At 39.8% G+C, this 24153-nt stretch overlaps 1 protein-coding gene across 4 annotated transcripts; it reads right to left on the reverse strand.

Annotated features, from left to right (window-relative positions):
- Nucleotides 1-256: 256 nt before the first annotated feature.
- LOC5509351 (rap1 GTPase-activating protein 1) lies at nt 257-22583 on the reverse strand. Of its 4 annotated transcripts, none has more exons than XM_048725074.1 (23): nt 22456-22583; nt 20703-20808; nt 19932-19970; nt 19108-19212; nt 18665-18718; nt 17838-18035; nt 17456-17574; nt 16760-16838; nt 16575-16634; nt 16329-16412; nt 14705-14805; nt 14366-14437; nt 13957-14014; nt 13489-13539; nt 13271-13375; nt 12381-12452; nt 11367-11453; nt 4101-4343; nt 3615-3682; nt 2391-3339; nt 2041-2128; nt 1848-1933; nt 257-1077 (listed from the first exon to the last, which is right to left on the reverse strand). In XM_048725074.1, exons 2-23 carry the CDS (start codon nt 20721-20723, stop codon nt 913-915), a joined length of 2904 nt encoding a protein of 967 aa, XP_048581031.1. In that variant the 5' UTR covers nt 20724-20808; nt 22456-22583; the 3' UTR covers nt 257-912. The 4 variants fall into 4 exon arrangements, with proteins under 4 accessions (XP_048581031.1, XP_048581032.1, XP_048581033.1 ...); XM_048725075.1 differs by lacking the exon at nt 22456-22583 and adding an exon at nt 21952-22286; XM_048725076.1 differs by lacking the exon at nt 22456-22583 and adding an exon at nt 21047-21270.
- Between the last annotated feature and the right edge of the window lie 1570 nt (nt 22584-24153).

Below are 24153 nucleotides of genomic sequence, written 5' to 3' on the forward strand. Positions count from 1 at the left end.
TTTATGCATGAAATTTTACCAATTGGTTTACTTAAAACTTTTTTGTTTCTTCTGTCCCCCCCTCCCCTGTTGGTGCATTGCTACTCTACCTACCCAAACACCTACCGATTATAGGCCACTCTTGTCTTTTGCCACATTCACTCCTTACTTACAACCCCCCCCCCCCCCCCCCTCCAACCCCAGTTGACATGGTACGGATACATGCCTTTGACCAACAGCCTCAAGTTTGCGTGTATACGCCTATAAATACAACTCCTTGAGTCTGAATTCGACGTTTATTTTTCAATAGGATAATTGTATATATAATATTGTTTTCAAACTATGGTGTTTTAAATCATGTATATTTCTATAATTTTCTTTTGACATTTGGACATTTAAACATTCATCATAATGAAGAAAGAAGTATTTGATTGTATGGAATAAACATTCTTGTTTACTTTCCTTTTTTACAATATCAGCCTAAATCATGTTTAGTCAGTAATACAAGGTATAACTTCTTATAAGGAACACCAGCCCAATATAAGGTATTACACTTTCAAAAAGGTAAACACCATTCAATAAAAGCTGATGGGAGCTTAGTGGCCGTGTCTACACAGGAAATTCACCTTGACTTTGGTTTGGTTTTAGCACATTAAACGATAGAGACTGGGCTGAGACCATGATTAATCTTGTATGGGGTAGTACTCCATGTAAGACCCCATGAACTGGTACTCCCTACATCAAGTAGGTGTTGAATCGCATAGCCTCGTGCGTTCTCTTGCGTCGTATTTTAAACAAGGATGTTTGTGCATGACGTCATAACGTTCCTTGACGTACAAGAGTACAAATCGTGACGTCATATTCTTGTGCGACGATGCGGTGGCGCAATATCTTTGTTAAGGAGTGCGTGACGTCACGGGACTTTGAGTGACGTCATAGTCGTGTGTGTCGATATTTTGTTCCTGTGACGTCTTCGGGTCGTACGTTTTCGCTGGGCAGTAGTGACCGCAGGCGTGCAATCTCACAGCGCGCCTCGTACAAGTCAGCGGTGTATTGATGGTTGCGGTCATTTGAAGCCTTATTTTCACGCTGGAGAAGCTAAGACACAACAAAACCGGAAAAATCAGAGCTCTCACTTTTTCACACAAATGTAAAATAATAATAATAATAATAATAATAATAATAATAATAATAATAATAATAATAATAATAATAATAATAATAATAATAATAATAATAATAATAATAACAATAATAACAACAACAACAATAATAATAATAATAATAATAATAACAATAATAATAATAATAATAATTCTAATAATAGTAATAATAATAATAATAATAATAATAATAATAATAATAATAATAATAATAATAATAATAATAATAATAACTTTATTCCAATAAATACCAATACAGGTATATTAGGATAATATTCAAAGTAGGTTGGCTTATATGCCTTTCCTCTATTCATAATGTTTAATTACATCATCACAACATTTCAGGACTAGGCTCGTAATGGTGTCATCTGTTAAGCTCATAATATACAAAAAAAGGTCTTTTGGCCTTAACAGTTTGAAAGACGGGAGAGACACCTGCCCTGGCAAGTTCGCACAGATAGATTGCTCGGTGTTTAGGTGCAGATAAAGTTTAAAACTTTGTCTTTAGATGGTCGACATTGAAAAAAAATCGATTATATGCAAATTTGTGTATGGTTTAGGTAACTACAGGAGAAGCTAGATTGCTATATCAGAAAAGCCGAGAGAAATAGTGTCCGTGGTAAACTTTGTTCCCAGGGTTCTCTGGGGTAGTGTTGATGGCCGAAACACCATTTATTAGTACCCACAATACACTTTGAGCCTTACCACAATCTGCCGTTCCAGCTCCAGTTTCTCGCATTTGAGCTTGACGTTGTCACTCGTTAGTGTCTGGATCTGCTTAATTAAGGAATCTACCAACGACAGAAAAAACAATCGGTTATCACATTCGTGAGATTGAAAAAACTGTACCGAACATAAATAAATATCTTGGATTATATAAGTTGAGTTGCGGTTATACCTGTGGTTTCGGGATCATTGATGGACTGGGTACTACCGCTATGTTCAGAATTCTCGTTACAGACGGATGAAGAATTTCGTTCCAACACCTGGCACGAAGACATAACGTTATCAAGACTCAAAAATTAATATACGATATCAACGGTTACGAGGATAACACGTGATCAACCACGAGGGCATAAGAAGAACACGCGATAATGCAGGAGCAAAATGTAAGGAAGCACGGGGAGAACACGTGATCCAAACACTACCCGTAGTCAAGCTTAAGGACAACATGTTATCAAGCAGAAGGGCAACAAGTGATCACGCACTAGGACAACCCGTAGTCAAGCGGTGTCAAAGGTCACGCACCTGTGAGAGCCCCTCAGATTCGGGATCCGTCGGATCAAACAGAAGCATCCCAGGCGGGACAGAGCGGGGCCTGGGCCGATTGCCTTCAACCACTTCGAGCAGTGGCGACACGACAGCGGTCTTCTTCAATCTGCGCATGAGCACTGGCGAAGTGTCGGGTGATGGGCGCTGCGCCTCTGGGGATGTGCGGGTGCGATACATCGCCCCACTAGGGGTGGGGTGCGTCCTGTGAGCGGCGGTAGTGTTACCCTCGGAAGACGAGCGACTTGCGGTCGAGTCGGAACTTCTAAGTAGGTGTGACGCGCTGTATCCGTCACGCTCGTTGTCACGCTTGTGTCGTTGCGTGTAGAGTTGCTGTAGCTCCTGCTGCTGGTGTTGTACTTGCTGCGAGAGCTGGTGCATCTGTCGGGGCCCGTACATGTCCCCATTCGGGAAAAGGTTGATCAGCTGCGCGCGTTGGGGCTGTGGTCGGATGATCTCATGAGGTTCGGAACTCCGTCGGACCAGTCCCGGAGACTTGTCGTAGTTGACGATCCTCACCGGACTACCGATGTTGATCAGAGACGCTCGGTCACTCATCGGCTTTGAGTAACCACCGATATATGTGACGCCATACTCCGGTAATTCTTCCCGAGATTCGCGGGATTCCCGCGCCCTTGGCAACGAGTTTGGTAACCGCTGACCACCAGATGCGCCTCGCAACTCGTTCCTATTATCCGATGTGTTAAGAACCGATGTTGACTGGGAGCGTGCGAAGAGTGTCCGCTCTGAATGTTCTTCTTTAGTTAGGGTAGAAGTGTTTGTGAAGGGCCTTTGGCTTGGTAACCCTGTGGAGACCCTATCCCTTGGGGGGCTCCCAGAGATAAAGAATGTCGAGGAACGTTTATCTTCAGGTGTCGGGTCGAGTTTGGAGTTTAGTGCCTCCATGCTTTTGCTGAGACTTCTTTCCCTTTGAAAAACAATTACATCCCTTTGAAAAACAATTACATCCCTTTGAAAAACAATTACATCCCTTTGAAAAAAAACACACAATACACGAGAACTATACTCAAACGCAATACACAATACATATAACAGTCAGCAAAACATAAAACAATACAGAATACATATGTTACAATAATTATATCAATAGTCAAAACACACAGATAACAGTCATGTCTACACTACATACAGAACTCAATACACATATGTATGCATTATGCATATATATATATCGGGTTTTACCTCTTTGTAAGCTTTGGACTTTTCTTTTTAGAAAGGAATGACTGCGATGATTTTCTGCGTTCTTTGCCCTGGAGAAAAAAAAAAGGGATTCAACAGGGTGGTCTTGGAAACTTTTAAGGTTCTAAATACTGCAGTCAATACAAGCCGCGTTTCCACAAGTCGCGAAGCATATTCTGATGTTGCAACCATCTTGGCTTGAGAAATCAAGAACTTATCTTAACTATTCCTCTAAAAACACCACGGCACCCCCTTCCCCATATATTATAGTCTCCTTTTAACCACCAGATTGCTCTAAGCTAATTTTGTCTGCTCAGTTGGCATAACTCTTTTGAACCCACATCGTATCTATCTTTATGATAACACGGTGGCCGAGTGTATTTTAGTGAAACCCGAGCAAAACAAATCCGAATCTAGCCTGGTGAACCTCGATCGTCTCCGAATCTACCTTGGTGAAAACTACGATAGTCGAGCGTTTCCGAGTAGTACCTTTTTCCCGGTCTTGCTGTTGTTCTCGTCCGACGAGTTTCCATTCTCTTCCGATGTGCGTGATTCCCTCATGGACGAGGTCCGGTTGATAGGGCTGCGCCCGCGAATAGCCTTACGAAGAGAGGTCAGCAGCTTACCCTTTGGCACGGCCTCGTCGTTGTTTGTGGCGCCGCCGAAAATGAGCGAGTTTTTCTCGAGAAGCTCCTCGTAAAGATTCCTCAGTAGCGACGTCCGCGTGCGATCCTGTGGTATAAGAACAAGATCAGACCAAAGACGCAAACGACTGAGGGATCCACAGGAGTATTTCTCACTGACGCGAAAATACCGCTTAACGGTTGCAAATCAAACTGCGCCTTCTAAATCCGAAATCCCTATTGCGCGACCTTCAAGAATCCCAAATCAGCTAAATTTGCTTTCCATTTATTGTTTGGTTTGATTGACTTAGCGCTATTTCCAAACGAGTCAATGGTTTTGGATTCTTGGACGTTGCGCAACATTGGAGTGCAATATGACCCGGTTATGAGCCAGCGTTCTCTTTGCTATAAGTCATTTGACACTCATTTTTATTTTGGCGTAGTACGTAAGAGGTACTAATAGGTGTAGAGCTTGTTTCTTGTTTTTCTTTTTTAAACGAGAGGAAAGCTCCTTGGAGAATTATCTTGTGTATCACATGCAAGCTTAGACACGTTATGTCAGCGTAGGGAAATGGCCTGCAATAACCTAAGTAGTTAAGGCAAAGGATGGTGGCCCCCTTTAGCCTCTTACCCCAGTCCCGGTGGCTAACACCCATGGCTATGGCCTGCGGTCTGGCTCAGCGACCGTTGCCCCGGTTACTGGGCGCCCTGACAGGCTGAATAGTTTTTGTACATATCACTATCAGTAGTATTTATATATCTGTATATAGCTTTTGTACATATCGCTATCAGTAGTATTTATATACTATCTATTTTGTACATATCGCTATCAGTAGTATTTATATACTATCTATTTTGTACATATCGCTATCAGTAGTATTTATATATCTGTCTATTTTGTACATATCGCTATCAGTAGTATTTATATACTATCTATTTTGTACATATCGCTATCAGTAGTATTTATATACTATCTATTTTGTACATATCGCTATCAGTAGTATTTATATACTATTTATTTTGTACATATCGCTATCAGTAGTATTTATATACTATCTATTTTGTACATATCGCTATCAGTAGTATTTATATATCTGTCTATTTTGTACATATCGCTATTAGTAGTATTTATATACTATCTATTTTGTACATATCGCTATCAGTAGTATTTATATACTATCTATTTTGGACATATCGCTATCAGTAGTATTTATATGCTATCTATTTTGTACATATCGCTATCAGTAGTATTTATATACTATCTATTTTGTACATATCGCTATCAGTAGTATTTATATATCTGTCTATTTTGTACATATCGCTATAAGTAGTATTTATATATCTATCTATTTTGACTGTATGCCGACTGCCTTGTAATTCAGATCTAACCTGCGATGTGGGTTAATAAACGTAAAATTCATTCATTTATTTATTCATTCTTTCATTCATTCATTCATTCATTCATTCATTCATTCATTCACAGATTCATCGTGGTTCCCTTTCGTAACATTTTTTCAACTTCACCCCTTTTCAATCAGGAACATCATTAAATCATAGCGAATATATCTATAGGAAGATTTTTAAGCAGATATTGGATGGTGAAAACTAAATAAACCCAACTTAAAAATTGGCGATGATATTTAAAGTTAAAGAGCAAAATGTTACAAAAAGGAACACCCTTTAGGTTTCAGCCAACAAAAATACAGAAAAACCGAAATCACGCTGTATCATCGGGATATATCATCTATCTGGACTTTAGCATACCCCTCCTAGCTTCCTAACCTGCTTTGATTTGCGTAGAATTTTCGAGGCTTCAAGACCGTGCTCAGATCAATGGACTTTATGGGGACCCGTGCCAATCATAAGATTCAAATTTAACGCACTTAAAGTCACCTCACAAAAAAGCGTAAAATCGATCGAGTTCTTCCGCTTGAGGCCCCTCAACTCGTTGTACGCATAGAAGGATAGTTAAGGAAGATTCTCTCAAAACTTGGTTACATTTCACCTAAATATAAATGATTTATAAAGAAAACTCGAGCGAAATTGGCCTCAGAGGCGAATCCAAAAATACTCAAATTTTGGCACTTTCTATCCGGCCCGAGAGATTTGAAATAAATACCCAATGAAGCGGTGGATCTTTTTGCTTATGCATGTATAAAAGAGATCAAATATTGGTGGGGAACATATCCAAGAAGTAAAGCAAGAACGTAGAAGAAATTGCTTTTTTGATTTTTTTCCTTGACCCGCTGAAAATGCTTAAATGTTACAAAAAGGAACATTTTGGGGTGCTATAACTAGTGCAGGATAAAAAAGTATTTTATTTAAAAAGATTTTTATTTCTATGCAATTCTAGGTTTGATAATGTTTTATAGGTCTGTTTATAGCAAAGAAATATATATGTGAGATCACAATAATATTTTATTGAAATATATGTCAGGTTACGAAAAGGAACGACCGCGAAAATCATGTCTCTTTTAGTGTAACAATTATCAGAAAAATTAGGTTTATTTATGTTTAAAATCATGGTGAAACAACTAAAAACTGAAGCAGGGATAGACAACCATTCGATTCAGAGAGTACTTGTTAGTATTTTCATTTTCTGTGTTTCAGTTTTTTGGTCAAATCTCCAAGGATAATAGGCACATTTTGAATTCCCCGCTATATTGTTTCGATATTTGCAGCTTCTTTGCAGCCTCTTGAAAGACGTATAACACAAGCAAGCCTAACAAGAATCATCAGATGCTATTCGTATTTGCTTTTCCTGAGTTTAATAGCTCTTTGAATTAAAATGACTGAGATATGACGATTCTTGGAGACTGGGTAAAATGCATCATTCGTGTGCTGTATCAGAATAAGGTTTTCGCTATTTCCTTGACTTTTGCAATTTTTAGCAGCCTCTAGGAAAGCGGATAACTCAAACTGGCCTTAAATCATAATCTACTATTCGTCTTTCCTCAAACTACACATGGATTGAGAGTGCTCAGAGATGGGTGTACTCATAGAAACATACTACAGCTTTACAGGGCAGCTTTATTAATAATGTCGCTTGCTGTTGCTGCTCATAACGTCTCTGTGTATACATTTAAGTATAATAACGTCTCTGTGTATACATTTAAGTATAATAACGTCTCTGTGTATACATTTAAGTATAATAACGTCTCTGTGTATACATTCAAGTATAACAACGCCTCTTTATATACATTTAAGTATAATAATGTCTCTGTGTTCCGTATGAACAAACAAGTCATTAACAACAATTTTAGTGAATCCTTCGAATCCTCTTGCGCAAACATTTTTAACAACTGAACTTACTACAAACGCGAAAATGGCTGAAAACGGCTGAAAATGCCTGGAGTGGTCATTAGATTGTTTCTACTACTTTGACTTCTTAGCTTTGTTGCGCTCTGCACGCACCTTGTCAGCAAGTTGTTGTGGAGTAAACGCAGACAACTCTTTCTTGGCCTCGTCATCTCTCATGACTCGTTCCATCAAGGCTTTTCTCTCGATCCTGTCATTGTTGTGTAGGAGATCATGAAACAGTCGCAGACAGAGATTAGACTGCGAATCTGTAAATACTTGAGACCCCTTACTCTTGAGGCATGATTCTTCAGCATCTTCCCGACCCAACATTCTTTCCATCTTCTCTTGTTGGGTCATTTTCTCTGTGGGGAGGCAAGGGCTCGCTTGTGTATTTTCTTTCTTCATCAATCTCCTTACTTTATCGTAAACCTTCAAGGCGTCGATATGCGCCAGAAGGGGGGTGCTTGGGTATTTCTTGCTTCACGGCATCTAACCGAAGCTTGCATTCTTCAATGGCACCCTTAAATACCATTTGGATAGCCTCCTCTTCTTTCTCTGTCCAGTGGTGACGACCAGACTTTTCTGCTTCCCCATTCTTCACAGACAGGGCTTCACTTGCTTCTACATGTGATGCCCCTTCCGCATACATGATATTTCTGAGAAAAGAAGGGTTTTGCAGCCGACTTAGACTTTTGCTTAACGAGAATTTTTCGGCGGTCTTTTGATTGTGTCCCATGAGGTCGGCTAGGTCCTTCCTCAGATGTTGGTGCTCTTCGTGGACCACGGAAACAGCTGCTTTACGGAATGAAGCTGCATTTACTCTAATATTCTCGACAGCCTTTTGCCACAAGGAATTAAGTTGAGCAGATATCATAAATGATGTCATCTCACTCGCTGTGAAGCTGATGAAAACCTTCTCATCGGGATCTGTTCCTGCTCCGCTGACCTTGTTTCTCATGTATTTTACATACGCCTTTAGCCAGGTGAAGACTGTGGGACTTAGCACTACATGGGCTGGGCCTGCCGAGGCAGATGTCTTGCGCTTCAAAATGGTGACAATCATTTCATCGCCGTCTTTCGTGGCTCTATCTAGATCCCGCAAAGTCATATTTGCGATCGGGCCAGCTCTACATGCATTCTCGATGCATAGGCGAGTGATGAGATGGTCTCTGATAGTACAAAAGTCTGTCTGACCCGGGGACCCTTCCTTTTCCATGTATCTTCCCAGTGTCGAGATTGCCGCTCTTACTGAAGCCGACTTTGAAAACTTCTGGACGTCCTCCGGGGTTATGAGTTTCTCTAGGTCTTCTTGATGCTTCTCCCATCTTCTTTCTTTGAACGGCTTCTTAAAAGAAGCTGACCACTCTTGGACTTGCACTCTGACCTTCGTCACATGCTCTTCTGTTAGCTTTAGGTCTTCTAACTTTTCCACAACAAGGAAACGGATAAATCTTGATAATGAACCTAAATATGCCTTGCAGGTCCCTGGCTTCCTATTACGTTCCAATTTCTGTAACCATTTGTCTCGAAGATGCTTCTTATTCAGGATGCTGTCGATGAGCAGCTCATCTGGATCTACATCCTTGATGATTGCGTGAACCTGAGCAACATATTGCTTAGCGGTACGCAACTCTCTTCTACCTCCATCGATACCTTGAAGCCATTGTAAAAATGCGTCCAATATCTTATCTGTGTCATCGTTTCTGCCTTCATCATCTTTCATCAGCGTTTCTGCCTTCATCATCAATTCATCTTCTTCATCCGTAACATCGATATCATTATCCTCATCATCATTACCACAACCTTCATTATCTTCGTCTTCATCCTCATCTTCTCCATCTGGCTCGTAGTCTTTGTCTTCTATCTCCTCTGCTGGGCTCGACGTTGATAAGTCATCCTTTTCCTTGCTATTGTCTACTGCAGTTGCTTTCCATAGTGTCGGTGAAGATTATTCTCCTGCCAATCCCCCAGTTGTTCTCTTCTTGATAACCTTTGGAGTGTCGTTGTGAATATCGGCTAGCGCGCGCTTAGGAAAGATGCTCCTCTTCTTTCCAATCGGCGACGAAGGGATAACTTCATCACTATCGTCATCACTTGAGCTGTATTTGTGTTGATCTACTTGACCTCCTCTCATTATAGCTTTGGCTTTTTCGGATTTTCTATGGATTTCCTGGAGGCACATTTCTTCTTCATTAGATGACATTGTACTGGATTGACTGCTCTTGCTCTGGCTTTGGCTCTGGCTCTGGCTCTGGCTCTGGCTCTGGCTCTGGCTCTGGCTCTGGCTCTGGCTCTGGCTCTGGCTCTGGCTCTGGCTCTGGCTCTGGCTCTGGCCTTGGACCTTGCCCTTGCCCTTGCCCTTGCCCTTGCCCTTGCCCTTGCCCTTGCCCTTGCCCTTGCCCTTGCTTTGGCTCTGGCTCTGGGGATCGGGCTCTTGCTCGGGCTCGGACTCGGTGTCAGAGGAGATCTCTACTACACACTCTTCCTGGAAATCTTCGCCTATCTCTTCCCATCGCGATTCTTTCAATAGCTGTTTGTATCTCTCGTCGTGTCGACTTAACTTATGTTTTGCATTCAGGTGGTTGTGCAACCTTCGCACGATCAGGTTGAACCCTGGGAACGAACAAACCCGACGTTTGTAGGTCCGCTTGGCTCTTTGCTCTGGGACAGCCTCTGACTTCGTTTTTTTTTGCCCTAAGGTCGAACACAGACAGTGCCTCTAATGCCTTTTCGCGGCTCCATTTGTGCACTGTTATCAAATGGCGAGGGAGGTGAATCACCTCTTTCTGACAGGCAGGCACTGGACAGCGATGTTTCTGTCTTTTATATGATTTCTCCATTTTGACTGGGTCACAGCTAGCCATCTTATGATAGAAACAGAGCATAGTAATCATAACCTGCGCAACACGCGTCCCTTTTTAGGGCCTAAATCGCCCTATTGCCCCTCACAAGTGTTAATGGATATTCAAGGGAGCTAAGGGGGGCTCCCATACAAATATCCAGAGCATTTCATCCGCATGGTGTTGGGGCACCATAAAGAAAGCAAACGCGGAAATTACCTCTAAACGTCGTGTGGACTTCAAAATGAGGGGAAGACGTTATCGATTGAGCCTTGCATACTCCTCTCAATGTGGGATGTAAACCTTAATATTTTAGTGTTTAAAACGCTCATGAATCGACAAAAATGTGTATCGATGTATATCATTAAATAAAAACAAATTCAGGGAATGAAATAGAAGCAAGGATGTCACTGGCTGCGTATTATTGATGATATAAATGATGGAGCACCGACATTATCAATCTTATTCTACAACTTATTGTTACACTAAAATGTACTCATACAATGTAGGAGATAAGAATAAAACGTTTTATTTGTCGTTTAAATAGGGTTTGGATATTTACTGTAGAATTCAGTTTCTGAATTAAGCCCTATTTTCTAAGGTTACCAAAAGGAACACCCAAAGTTACGAAAGGGAACATGTGCTCCTTTTTGTAACTTGGCTTAGGTTACAAAAAGGATCACAAATGTTACAAAAGGGAGCACATGGTTACAAAAAGGAACATATGCTCCTTTTTGTAACTTGGCCTATGTTACAAAAAGGAGCACTGTTCCCTTTCGTAACCAAACCTTGGTTACAAAAAGGAACAAAGTTACAAAAAGGAACACGACTCGGTTACAAAAAGGCCCATGAATCTATTCATTCATTCATTCATTCATTCATTCATTCATTCATTCATTCATTCATTCATTCATTCACTCATTTAGTATCGGCTAGGTAGCACAAACTGTCTACAACAGCCTTCGATACTCATTATGTGTTCTTGTACTTACAGCAAGCTTGGCAAACTCGGCACTCTTTAGTGCCGCCATTTCCGCATTCATCAGCTTTGCTAAGAGAAACTCGCGGAACTCCGGACCCTAGACAAACAAACAAGTCATCTGTCAGATTGTATCAAAACCCGTCACCTAGCCTGCGTAACAAGCGCAAAGGGACAAAGGGGTCCACAAGAATAGCAGGAGGGGTAAGGGTTAGGGAAGGAACTCTTTCTTTTGTGCATCAATGTCCATCTTATTTACACCTCCCGCTCGCCCTTACTAGGGTTTAATGTGGATAAACTTTATGTAAACTTGGTTGACGTTGGAGGCGGGGGTGATGGTTAATGTCGAGAAGTCGTTTCGCTTGTTGTGAATGAGAAGGGGAGAGGTACATAGTCGAATGTACACGACAAGCCCACGTGTGGGTAAAAATCACTAAATCAAAATGTAAAAGGTGTCGTAGGAAAAATGAAAATTATTTCTTATTTACAAAGTCGTAAATAACTGCTAGATGAATGGGGGCTATTTAAAACCGTTTCTGACAAAACTTTGGGGATGGCAGGAACGAAACCGTTTGGATAGCTTCAAATTCAGCGAATAGATAATACTTGCCCTTGGACACTTGGACAGACAGAAACATAAAATTTGTCTGTTTCGTTAGTTTCCAAATCAACTGGAAACCAGTGATTTTTTCCTAAACTAGGCGACATGTCGAGCGCGACATGTATCGTGCGAAATGTCTCTTAAATGTTTTCTAGTTTTGCCACTACCAAAAAAATGTAATGAGCGTCAAATTTCGTAAAGTGCGACACAAAAATGTCTCTCAACCATCCGAGAAACATTCCTTTGTAGCTGCTACAACATTTGTCGCGCGCTACAATGTCTGCTTGGGTGGCTAAATTGGAGACATGTAGGCGACATGTAGCGCGCGACATGTCGCCTAGTTTATCCATGTCTTTAATCACATGCTAATGCGGGCTTTCCGCGTAGCCGGTTGACAATAAAATTTCGAAAGGGAGAGAGGTGTACCTTTCTAAAGATTGCAGGGTTCGGCATCTTCGGGCCGAATTTAGGAACATCTTCCTTTGCAGTTACTGAAACCTACAGAGTAAGCACATTGTCAATAGCACAACATCCCTTAGCTTGGAAAGAAAACTAAATAACTCGGATAGTGTTGTTTTTAGAGCGTGTTGCGTTACCTTGTATCTAGTGTCTGGGTGTTGCGTTACCTTGTATCTAGTGTCTGGGTGTTACGTTACCTTTAATCAAGTGTCTGGATGTTGCGTTACCGTGTATCAATTGTCTTGGTGTTGCGTTACCTTGTATCTAGTGTTTGGGTGTTGCGTTACCGTGTATCTAGTGTTTGCGTGTTGCGTTACCTTGTATCTAGTGTCTAGGTGTTGCGTTACCTTGTATCTAGTGTCTGGGTGTGGCGTTACCTTGTATCTAGTGTCTGGGTGTTGCGTTACCTTGTATCTAGTGTCTGGGTGTTGCGTTAGCTTGTACCTAGTGTCTGGGTGTGGCGTTAGCTTGTATCAAGTGTTTGGGTGTTGCGTTACCTTGTATCTAGTGTCTGGGTGTTGCGTTAACTTGTATCTAGTGTCTGGGTGTTGCGTTAACTTGTATCTAGTGTTTGGGTGTTGCAATACCTTGTATCTAGTGTCTGGGTGTTGCGTTACCTTGTATCTAGTGTTTGGGTGTTGCGTTAACTTGTATCTAGTGTTTGCGTGTGGCGTTAGCTTGTATCAAGTGTTTGGGTGTTGCGTTACCTTGTATCTAGTGTCTGGGTGTGGCGTTACCTTGCATCTAGTGTCTGGGTGTTAAATTACCTTGTATCTAGTGTCTGGATGTTGCGTTACCTTGTATCTAGTGTCTGGATGTTACGTTACCTTGTATCTAGTGTATGGGTGTTACGTTACCTTATATCTAGTGTTTGACGTGTTTGGTTCTTCCACTTGAACCACTATGAACACATGTAAAAAGTGCGAGCGGATGGAAGTCGGCGAGAAGGGGGTGTTATCGTCCTGTTAAGGAGAAACGAAAAGCACAGTTTAAACAAAACCATGGATTGATATGATGATTCATATGAACAGGGATGTTAACCATGGCCTCATAAATACAATCTGAAATCCCGCACCTGGAACACAATGCAAACAATGTCGTTGCCTATGTGGCGCTTTCTTTGAACCTGTATAATAAAGAAGAGCATAAATCAAGGAGAAGGAAGCATTCTTCGTATCAAAGAGGCCTTGGATTACTGGCTGAGATGGCACGCACCATGTCCCTTCAACTCACACATTTGTGGTGCGTGCCATCTCGGACCAGGCTGCAGTATGACGATGATGATGATAATGACGTCATGTCCGTAGCTAGCAAAGGCCTCCCACATGGAATTGATTGGTGGAGAACCTGGGTATGAGCATAGGGAGAATTCTTTTTGTTTAACCTCGCTCCTCTACCTTCCCATCCACTCTCACTTCTCAGTGGTTTGTTCATGTGTAGCAAATTTGTGAAATTCTGTACCTGACTTTGTGACAAAATTGTGATGAAATACTGCAAGAAATGAGAAATACAGGACACCCTGGAGATCCCTGCGGATACTTACCTGTTGTGTGTCACCATTGCTGAATGGTAGAAGTGTGGACACGTGGAACATCACCTCCCTGTACGCGAGAACCGACATGGATAAGCATATCACGTATGTCTGTTGGCTCAATTTGAGTGACAATGTTGTTATGATAGAGCCATTTTTATTTCAAGATGTTATGCATTTCACAGCGACTGTGAGCAGATTCATCTCAGAACAGAATTGAACACCTTATTTGTAAACATACGAGTCGGATCCACGGTTGAAAATCGTATCCATTTATTAATATTTTTCAGAAACGTGAGAATCCGCCCACACACAAAAAAAAAAACATTTTTAAATGCAATAGAGTTATGATTTTGAGCAAAAAGCGATTTGTGATATGTGCTTTTGGTAGGTAGTGTGCATAGAGCATGTCTTCTCGTACTTGTTGTTATGCTCAGTGTGGACTGAAGACTCCCCGGTTTGCCCATACTTCACGTCTAGACCGCCATTATACCTGCAATAAAGAGAGCAATGTCTATTTTCTACTCTTAGAAGAGAACATAGCAACTCCAACCGCAACTCTAACAATATTTTTATAATTAAGCGCTATAGAAACTATGATATTATTTTAACCGCAGGGAGGGGCACTGGCCCATCAGTCTTTGACATAGTATGAAAACCAAAGGGGGGATGGAGTGGGGACCCAAGGTGTAGAGTGTTGGGAAGGGGCACCAAGGGATGGTGGGGTGGGGGACCCAAGGAAGGGAGAGGAGGGAATTACCCGTTGAAGTCTTGGAGTCGCACCCTGTGCCCAAGCATTTGCAGAAACTCATCCATAGCGGGACTGTGGTGCTTGTTACAAAAATACTCCTCCTCTGAGATCTAAAAGATCATGCATATGTGAGATAAGCCATAAAAATACTCCTCCTCTGAGATCTAAAAGATTATGAATATGTAAGATAAGCCATAAAAATACTCCTCTGAGATCTAAAAGATCATGCATATGTGAGATAAGCCATAAAAATACTCCTCCTCTGAGATCTAAAAGATTATGAATATGTAAGATAAGCCATAAAAATACTCCTCTGAGATCTATAAGATCATGCATATGTGAGATAAACCATAAAAATACTCCTCTAAGATCTAAAAGATCATGCACATGTGAGATAAACCATAAAAATACTCCGCTAAGATTTAAAAGATCATGCATGTGTGAGATAAGCCACGAAAATACTCCTCCTCTGAGATCTAAAAGATCATGCATATGTGAGATAAACCATAAAAATACTCCTCCTCTAAGATCTAAAAGATCAGGCATATGTGAGATAAGCCACAAAAATACTCCTCTGAGATCTAAAAGATCATGCGTATGTGAGATAAACCATAAAAATACTCCTCCTCTAAGATCTAAAAGATCATGCATATGTGAGATAAGCCACAAAAATACTCCTCCTCTGAGATCTAAAAGATCATGCATATGTGAGATAAACCATAAAAATACTCCTCTGAGATCTAAAAGATCATGCATGTGTGAGATAAACCATATAAATACTCCTCCTCTCAGATCTAAAAGATCATAAATATGTGAGATAAACCATAAAAATACTCCTCTGAGATCTAAAAGATCATGCATATGTGAGATAAACCATATAAATACTCCTCCTCTAAGATCTAAAAGATCATGCATATATGAGATAAACCATAAAAAATACTCCTCTGAGATCTAAAAGATCATGCATATGTGAGATAAACCATATAAATACTCCTCCTCTGAGATCTAAAAGATCATGCATATGTGAGATAAACCACAAAAATACTCCTCTGAGATCTAAAAGATCATGCATATGTGAGATAAACCATATAAATACTCCTCTAAGATCTAAAAGATCATGCACATGTGAGATAAACCATAAAAATACTCCTCCTCTAAGATCTAAAAGATCATGCATATGTGAGATAAACCATAAAAATACTCCTCTGAGATCTAAAAGATCATGCATATGTGAGATAAACCATATAAATACTCCTCCTCTCAGATCTAAAAGATCATAAATATGTGAGATAAACCATAAAAATCCTCCTCTGAGATCTAAAAGATCATGCATATGTGAGATAAGCCATAAAAATACTCCTCCTCTGAGATCTGAGGGCAGTACTGGTAAGCCGGTGTTATCATAGTACTGTAATTTTTATATCATGAATAATCCATACCATAATCATCTAGTAAATGTTGTGTCACCCTTCGTTTTCATGCCCTGTTCGAGTTGGATGTTAGCAAACCACTAAAAACACTAAACTGCTAAACCATCTTCATTGACTTTACTAGAAGGCAAATCTAATTCAGATTCTAGTGAGACAGTCCATTTTGAATCAAAGTGAAGACGAATATCAAAGCAGTGTTTTACCTGGCCAAATTTCTGATAAATAATACCAAACTTGAAGGCCCGAGAAGCACTGTGTTCATCATATTTGACAATCATATCAGAAGCCTGCAAACAGCCAAAATAAGACACAATTGTGAACCAAAAGCAAGCAAAGAAGACTTTATTTTAGAGCTTATAGGAAAGCTTGCCATCCTCATTAATGGAGGTGATTGCCTTACAGCAGCTACCACACTGTTTGAAGAAGAAGAAAGAAAAGTGTCAACCTACTTGAGGATGGGCTATCACTTGAATTTGATCCAACGTTTCCACTTCATCTCCAAGGATGTACTAAGACAACAACAATGACAGCTTAATTAAATGGTTAAACAAATATGCTAAACACCACAGCCAAATAGTCAACAATCATGACATGACATTTTAAATGTAAAAAAAGCCAACTTTTGCAGGCTCACCTTGATAATATCCTTCGGACTGGGCTGTTCTGAGAGGTTTTCAATTGGGAGAAGATCCACTGTTGTTTTTTCACATGTTCTAAAAAGATTAAACACCTTGCTTGAAAATTCTGTAAACATGGTCATTCACCTGGTCATCACTTAAACATTAAAATCATGTTAAAATTAAAAAAAGTGTTTTCTAACTGCAAATGAAAGAAATATCACAGAGGCTTCTGAAGCAGAGTGTGAATACCAACAACTTTGGGGACATAACTCTGTGATATTATCTTAATATTTTGGAAGCAGAAATTCATGAATACTATTGATTAAAAAAAAACCCTTGTCAGCAACACCTTTGCTATTGTTTTCATTTAAAATTAATATTTTGGAAGGCACATAATGTGATAAAACCTTGAAATGACCATCTAAAAAAGTTTAATACTTTATTTACCCATTTCGATCAAAAATATCACTTTGGTTTCCCCAAATTTAGGCTCTATTTCCAGTGCTCAGAGAAACGAGCTGGAAATCAAGCCTACCCCATATCAGCCGATGAAAATGGATGCTTTATCACACGTATTTTTACTAGATGAAAAAATAGCTGCTGCAGAGACTTATTCAGTTTATTCAGTAATAAAATCTGCCAGCAGTTTAACAGGCCTGTGTTAACTGGTGGCTGTTTTTGATTTTGACTTTTTTTAACTGAGATCTAACCTGATGATAACACGGATAAACCCCTGAGTATCTGATTCACTTGTCCGCTCAACTTCTTGCTTGATAGAGATTATAATTGGTCCAAGTTTCTCATCGTCGCACAAGAAATTCAAGTGTTCCTATGGTTAAATAATAAAAAAAAATCAATAAACTTTCAACTTAAACGCTGCTGGTGTTTTATAGGCGTTTTGCTGCACACAAAATGGGGATCATATTGAGAGAATTACAATATTGTTAATATCACTAATATGAGTATGAAAATGTTGATGATTGGTGCTTGCAGTGATAATTTTGGATTATGATGATGATGATGATTGTGATGATGTTGATAAAGAAGATGACTATGATGATGACAGCAATGACAATGTTAACAGGTACTCACTTTGCCCTGAAAGTGTTTCCTGTAGCCTTCCACTGTCTCATCACTGTTAACACAGCTAAGGTGTGTATCATAGTAAGGTGTCAGTGTCCTTGGCATGCCATTCTCCTGCACGGCATACTGATGGTTACTACCCTCAAGCCAGTACTCCCCGCCCACTGGTAACACCACCAGAGGGTATGGCCCCCCACTAGCTAACACCTGCCATCGGAGACATAACACATTAGCACTGTAGTGCCACACCCATCATTAACACTAGAGTACGCCCCCCAAACTAGCTCACACCTGCCATCAATGATAAAATAGATTTGACCCCGCCTATCGTTAACATCAACACATGTGGTCAGCGACAGGATACTCTAGATTCAGCCAGTGGTTAACTCCAGAGAAAAGCTCCCTTAACACCAAAAGAGAGAACGCCCCCCACTTACTAACATCTGCCTTAAGAGACAAGAAACATTAGACCCAGCCCATTGCTAACACCAGCAGAGAGTAAGCCCCTCCCACCCACCCACACACACACACCACCACCACTATCTAATACCTCCTGTCAGAGCCATCACAATAAGCAATGTAGCCCATCTGTACTGTTATGAGTACTCAACCGGGTAACCATCAGAAGAAATAACATGCTTAGCCAGAAAAAGAAGCCTTGAAACACATTAAAAAAAGATATTTAAAAGTTCAAAGTGAAATTAATTTTTGAGCTTCATTCTCTCTTGTTGTTTCATGATCTCTGATAGGATCAAACATGAACAAACAATTGTTAGATCCAGTCTACATATAAATGTTATCACAGTAGTGTGTAGAGTTACAAATAAGTACTGCACCTCTCTGATAGGATCAAGCTCAATGCTGCCTCTTGACCTCCTTAAATTGTAGTTCTGAAATCAGAAAAAAAAAATTCACTTATAATAAGCTTATTTAATGATTTGATATATTATCTTTTATAACTTGACATTGTTGTTGTAGCTGAGAATGGACATTACCAGGCAATCAAGTCTTTTCAATTGTCCAAATGCCACAGGAAGCCATAGCTCTATCAAATGCCCAATATAATAAGTCTCTCCTTAGCTTCCCTTGTTAGACACTGAGGGTTATTGGAGCCATACAGATGTTACATATTACCAAGGTCATGGTTGTACATGGTGTACATGGTTGTATTTAAATAATTACCACTGGCATTGTCAAGTATCATAAAGTCATAGCACTGTAGCAGCTTACCAAATTTAAATACTTCTGATTTAGCAGATTTACTACTCCTGCACCCTACCTCCGGCATGTTGTAATTGTTGCCTTGTCTCTTTTCACTGTCTTCTTCCCACCTTGTTATCTTGAGCGCAGGGGCCTCACACCTCTGTTCATCCAAGCGGTCAGACTACAAAATGGCAACATAGCAATGTCCTCATCCAAGCGGTCAGACTACAAAATGGCAACATAGCAATGTCCTCATCCAAGTGTTCAGACTACAAAATGGCAACACAGCAATGTCCTCATCCAAGCGGTCAGACTACAAAATGGCAACACAGCAATGTCCTCGTCCAAGTGGTCAGACTACAAAATGGCAACATAGCAATGAACTCATCCAAGCGGTCAGACTACAAAATGGCAACACAGCAATGTCCTCATCCAAGCGGTCAGACTACAAAATGGCAACGCAGCAATATCCTCATCCAAGTGTTCAGACTACAGCATGGCAATGTATCAATATCTTCATCAAAGCGATCTGACTACAACTTGGCAACATATCAATATCCTCATTCAAGTGTTCAGACTACAATATGGCAAGATATCAATATCCTCATCCAGGCGATCAGACTACAACATGTCAAGATATCAAAATCCTCATCCAAGCAATCAGACTACAAAATGGCAACATATCAATATTTTCACCCAAGCGATTAGGCTACAAAATGGCAGCATATCAATATCTCCATCAAAGCGATCTGACTACAGCATGGCAACATGGCGTGTTGCGTTTTCTGCATGCCAATTTAGCATGAACAACATTTAAATAAACTAAGCTTGATAATTTCCCCATTGAGAGCACCCCTGTGGAGATACAGTATATCATTTTTCCATGAGTATTAACAATACCTGAAATTTTCCAAGTAAATCAAAGAGCTCATCTTCATACTAGAAAAAAAAATATAAAAAGTTCTTTTAAAATTTATTGAAAACATTTTGTAAACCAAGACATGGTGGTGTGGCTAAGTGGGGTACATGCACGGCCCTTGGTGGAGTCATTTCTTATTAAGGAATCTTCAAATACTGTGCTTTTTCCATATAATACCTATGACTGCTCGCTCCCCTCTGCCAACCCTAGGTACGGGCCAGAGCTGAATGGCACCAAATTGTTGTTTAAATGCTCAAATACTTGAGGCCAGCACTGTGGGCTTATCCAGAATAATGAAACACTCAAGCAGCTGACCAAGTTACAGGAAAAAGTGCTTTTCTCGATCAAGGTAATCTCATATAATAATCATATGTGTCAATTGAATGAAAATTCAAGCTTAGGGAGTGTTCAATAAATACCCTTAGGGCATGGGGAAGGAAGATTTTGACCCCTTCAGGGTACATTTTTTGGGGCACCCACCTTCCACAAACTCCAGGATTCCAGTTGGACTCATAAGATATCAGAACAACCCTTAGAGTGCCTATTTTGTTCATAGCCCCCCTTTGGATGGTTAAATTTTTTTGGAGCCTCTTTGACCTCTAAGGGTATTAAATGAACACTCCCTTATGCCTTGTTTTGGGGTTGAAAGCTATTGAAGAATTGAGTTGGTAACTAATAATAAGACTACAATAATTGAATCATAGAGTTGTGAATAATAAATAAGTTCCATGGTCAAAAAAAGTGGAACTCACATCTTGATCCATGGAGGCCATTGATATAGAGCCCCTGGCCAAGAGCTGGACACTGGGAAGGGACTAGCAGCGTGGGGAGCACCCCAAGGAACACCATCTTTGGTTCCTGAAATAAACAATCATAAAAATCAAGTACAAACAAAATAGTCAACATAAAAAGCAAAATGAATCAGAAATATTTTAAAATGTCGGTATCATTACACAACCAACATCAACAGAATAAGCATAGCAGCTACAATAATCATAGAAAAGTTATGAAGCTGAGAATTATTCTAGAGGTACTGTCTTCCAATAAAACAGATTTTATGGATATGTTTTGTAAACAACAACACTATGTCTCATACCCAATTTCATGCATATTTGCTTCCAAACAAAACCAGATAATGAAATGAATTCGAACAAGATTGTGGTGGCTACAGAATTGCTAGATTTTCCACTAAAATTCCATAGCCAGTCTCCAGCCTCTAACAATAAAAGACATGAGACGTGTTTGACATGACTTGTGGTATGGTTTGTTCGAAGTGTCTAGAATTTCACAGGTAGAACAATAAAAGTATCAGGAATGGTTAATGAGTGATCACCACCAACAACGGTCCTATACAATAGCCAACAAGTCCAGACTCTAATAAATAAAATGTTAATTATCATGTAATCAGATCATCGGAAATTTAGCAGAAAGACTCAGGATAATTTTCAAAAGAATGGAAGCGCAGGGATAATACAGGAACCCGAGGCAAAGATTAACAAGAGTGCCAAAAATGTTGAAATAAGGCCTCAAGGCCTTGTTGCCAAAGTGCTTTTGTACGCTTGCACGATAAGCTTTGAATAAATACCGTAGGTAAACTACTGTCATATCGGATTTAAAATCAGAGAAAGCAGGAAGAAGTAACTAAAGAAAAATTAAATCCACGTCATGTATTTTGGTTCTGAATAAAAAACACAAGGCTATCGGAAATTGGGCGGGCATTCCTTGGCTTCTATAGTGATAAAGAAGGTTTTCAATTATTCTGAACACCAAAGGTGACGTTTATGACCACAAGCAATGAATTCGAAGAGTCGATCAAAATTTTAGCTCGATGTTATAAAGGTCAAATAAAAACCCCTCAAGCGGTTGTGAATTGCTTTGTCCTGAATTAAAGAGAGTGCAAAATAGTTAATAAATACCGATGAATATCTGACAACAGGGCATGGAGTTTATAAATACGCGATAACAACAGGCTTCTGCAGCTAAAAGCACCGCACAACTCACCACGCGCGGGCGAACGACGATATGACCACCGGTATAGATGCCATGGAGAAATCGCTCGCACAAACCAGTGGGGAGGGATAAAGCGAGGCCCTTAATCTACCTTTCACGGCAGTTCTCAACTTGTTTCATTTCAAAACTTTTGCAGAATAAATATTGATTGATGCAAAATCTGCATAATAATAATTCCATCAGCCATTATCACACTAGATCGCTGGTTTCGGTCAACTGACAGCTATGAGTGACGTTCTCGTTGACTATGTGGTCAATTGTGAGCGATGTACACGAATAGATCGCTTGGCTCTGAGCTTCTGGGATATACCATGCTAAAGTGAAAATCGCTCGAGCATTCCATCGTTTCGTCCAACAGGAATATTATTGGGGGATTAAAGAACAATATCAATATACACACGCTAGAATCCTAGATCCAGTCAGGCCACTCACGTCACAAGCTAAACACCACACTAAGTACAGTAATCGCAAACAAACTCCACAAGGATTACTTACCTTTCGTATATCAAATGCAGGGAAATCGAAGTTAAATTCACAGAGGAAAATCAACGGTTTGCATTTAGTTTCCCGACTTGACTCAAGAAAAGAAGCCGCTGACCTAATACTAATAACAACGCGGGCTATATATGCATGGAATGCAGTTGATTTTTGGCCCGTGACAAACTGAAAGGGACACAGTCTTTCATGCTTTCGAAAGAAAAGAGCATTACTGTTGTTATAGATGCATCGCGCCTCCCAAAACTCGGCATTAAGAAAATGTGGTTTGTATCAAGAAATACTTGAGTTCAGAAGGACGCGTATCACTGCGGTGAATTTTTTTTTATTATTACTCATTGATTAAACAAGTGATTCACCGATATATAAAGAACATTACTTCTGCAAAGGATTTACTCAGTTATTTAAGTACCATGGGAATAAAAAGAGAATAAGATTAGTTATCAAAAAAAGATTCTATCAGTTTTCGCCAATCATCACCTCCTAATTCTTGTTACGTACGATAATCAGATACGTATCATTCATATTAAAATCGCTCTATCTTTTTTTGCGGATGACCCAAGACGACTACAAATTTGCTTATGCATATAATACCACAGAAAAGACAACACATTTAAAAATTTTATCGATTTATGTTTTTCTCTGTTTGCACTAGTAGCTCCGTAGCAGCGGTTATAGTTCCGTAAAAAATATGCTCAAAATTAATGTATAAAAATGGTTTTAACTTCGCAATGCAGCAGGTTAACAAACCAACAATCGTCAATGGGCTTTTTTTCGTGTGTCGCTAACAAATTCATATTGTAAGACAGGCCCGTAGCTGGATATGATTTGGGTATGTATAAAAATGTCACTCAAACAGTTTCAGGCTCTTGAAATATTGTGGATCACTTGGGGAAATGGACTCCTGGTGCTTGGACCCCTTATCAAATATCATAAGATTTCTTCTCAGACTGACGTGACCTTTTTTATTGTGTATATAGACATGGTATCTTTTATGAATTGTGATCCTTGGTTTCCTTTAGTTTGCTGTTAATGGTTCTTTATCATTGTGCTAATTGTGTGATGATTATGATGATTATTTCATCAGTCCATTCATTTCGTGTCAGTGGTAGCACTCCGGAGTCCATTTTTAGTGCACATGCCTGAAAATAATAGCTGTTCTAACATTCCATTTTGGTTTGAATGGGTCAAATAACATTTGACCAAGAGTTCTGCAAAGCCCTCCCATAACAACATTAGGTGAACATATTCACCCTATATAGCTACCAACTCCCTTGCCTTAGCTTCAAAATACCCAGTTTGTGGCTATTATTTCCTGGTTTGATAAGATGTTGAGAATCAAGGCAAATAAGTCAATAGCTTGGACATATTTCATACTATGACTTTGATAACCAGGATTTACAAGCTTTGATTTGTTGGTGCCCTGCTTCAGTCTGTGAAGAGAAAAATCTGGCCTTGCACCAAAAAATGTCAGATTCTTAATGAACGTAAACTAAATGGGCCAGCCCAGAAAGAAAACCACTTGAAAACTTCTATCCTGCTGGATCTTGTGGACTGTGTCAACAGTTAGAGACAAATACAGACTTTAAAAGAAATAGGTTGACACCCTTTAGAGGTCTTTTTTAATATACTATATTTTGGCAGGCCAATGCCTGCAGTTAATATTTAATAGTAAGAGTAGCATGTTTGCAGCTAATA

Source organism: Nematostella vectensis, chromosome 3 (assembly GCF_932526225.1).
Source record: "Nematostella vectensis chromosome 3, jaNemVect1.1, whole genome shotgun sequence".
Lineage (NCBI taxonomy): Eukaryota > Metazoa > Cnidaria > Anthozoa > Actiniaria > Edwardsiidae > Nematostella > Nematostella vectensis.

Bases quoted from the DNA above. Each gene is read 5' to 3' on its own strand.
- LOC5509351 (XM_048725074.1), bottom strand. From the start codon at position 20,723: ATGGCCTCCATGGATCAAGAT. The intron at 18,036-18,664 runs GTGCAGTACTTA...CTCCGATGGCAG, and splicing joins AGCTTGATCCTATCAGAGAG to GTGTTAGCTAGTGGGGGGCC. The intron at 14,015-14,365 runs GTACGAGAAGAC...TCTCGCGTACAG, and splicing joins CACACTGAGCATAACAACAA to GGAGGTGATGTTCCACGTGT.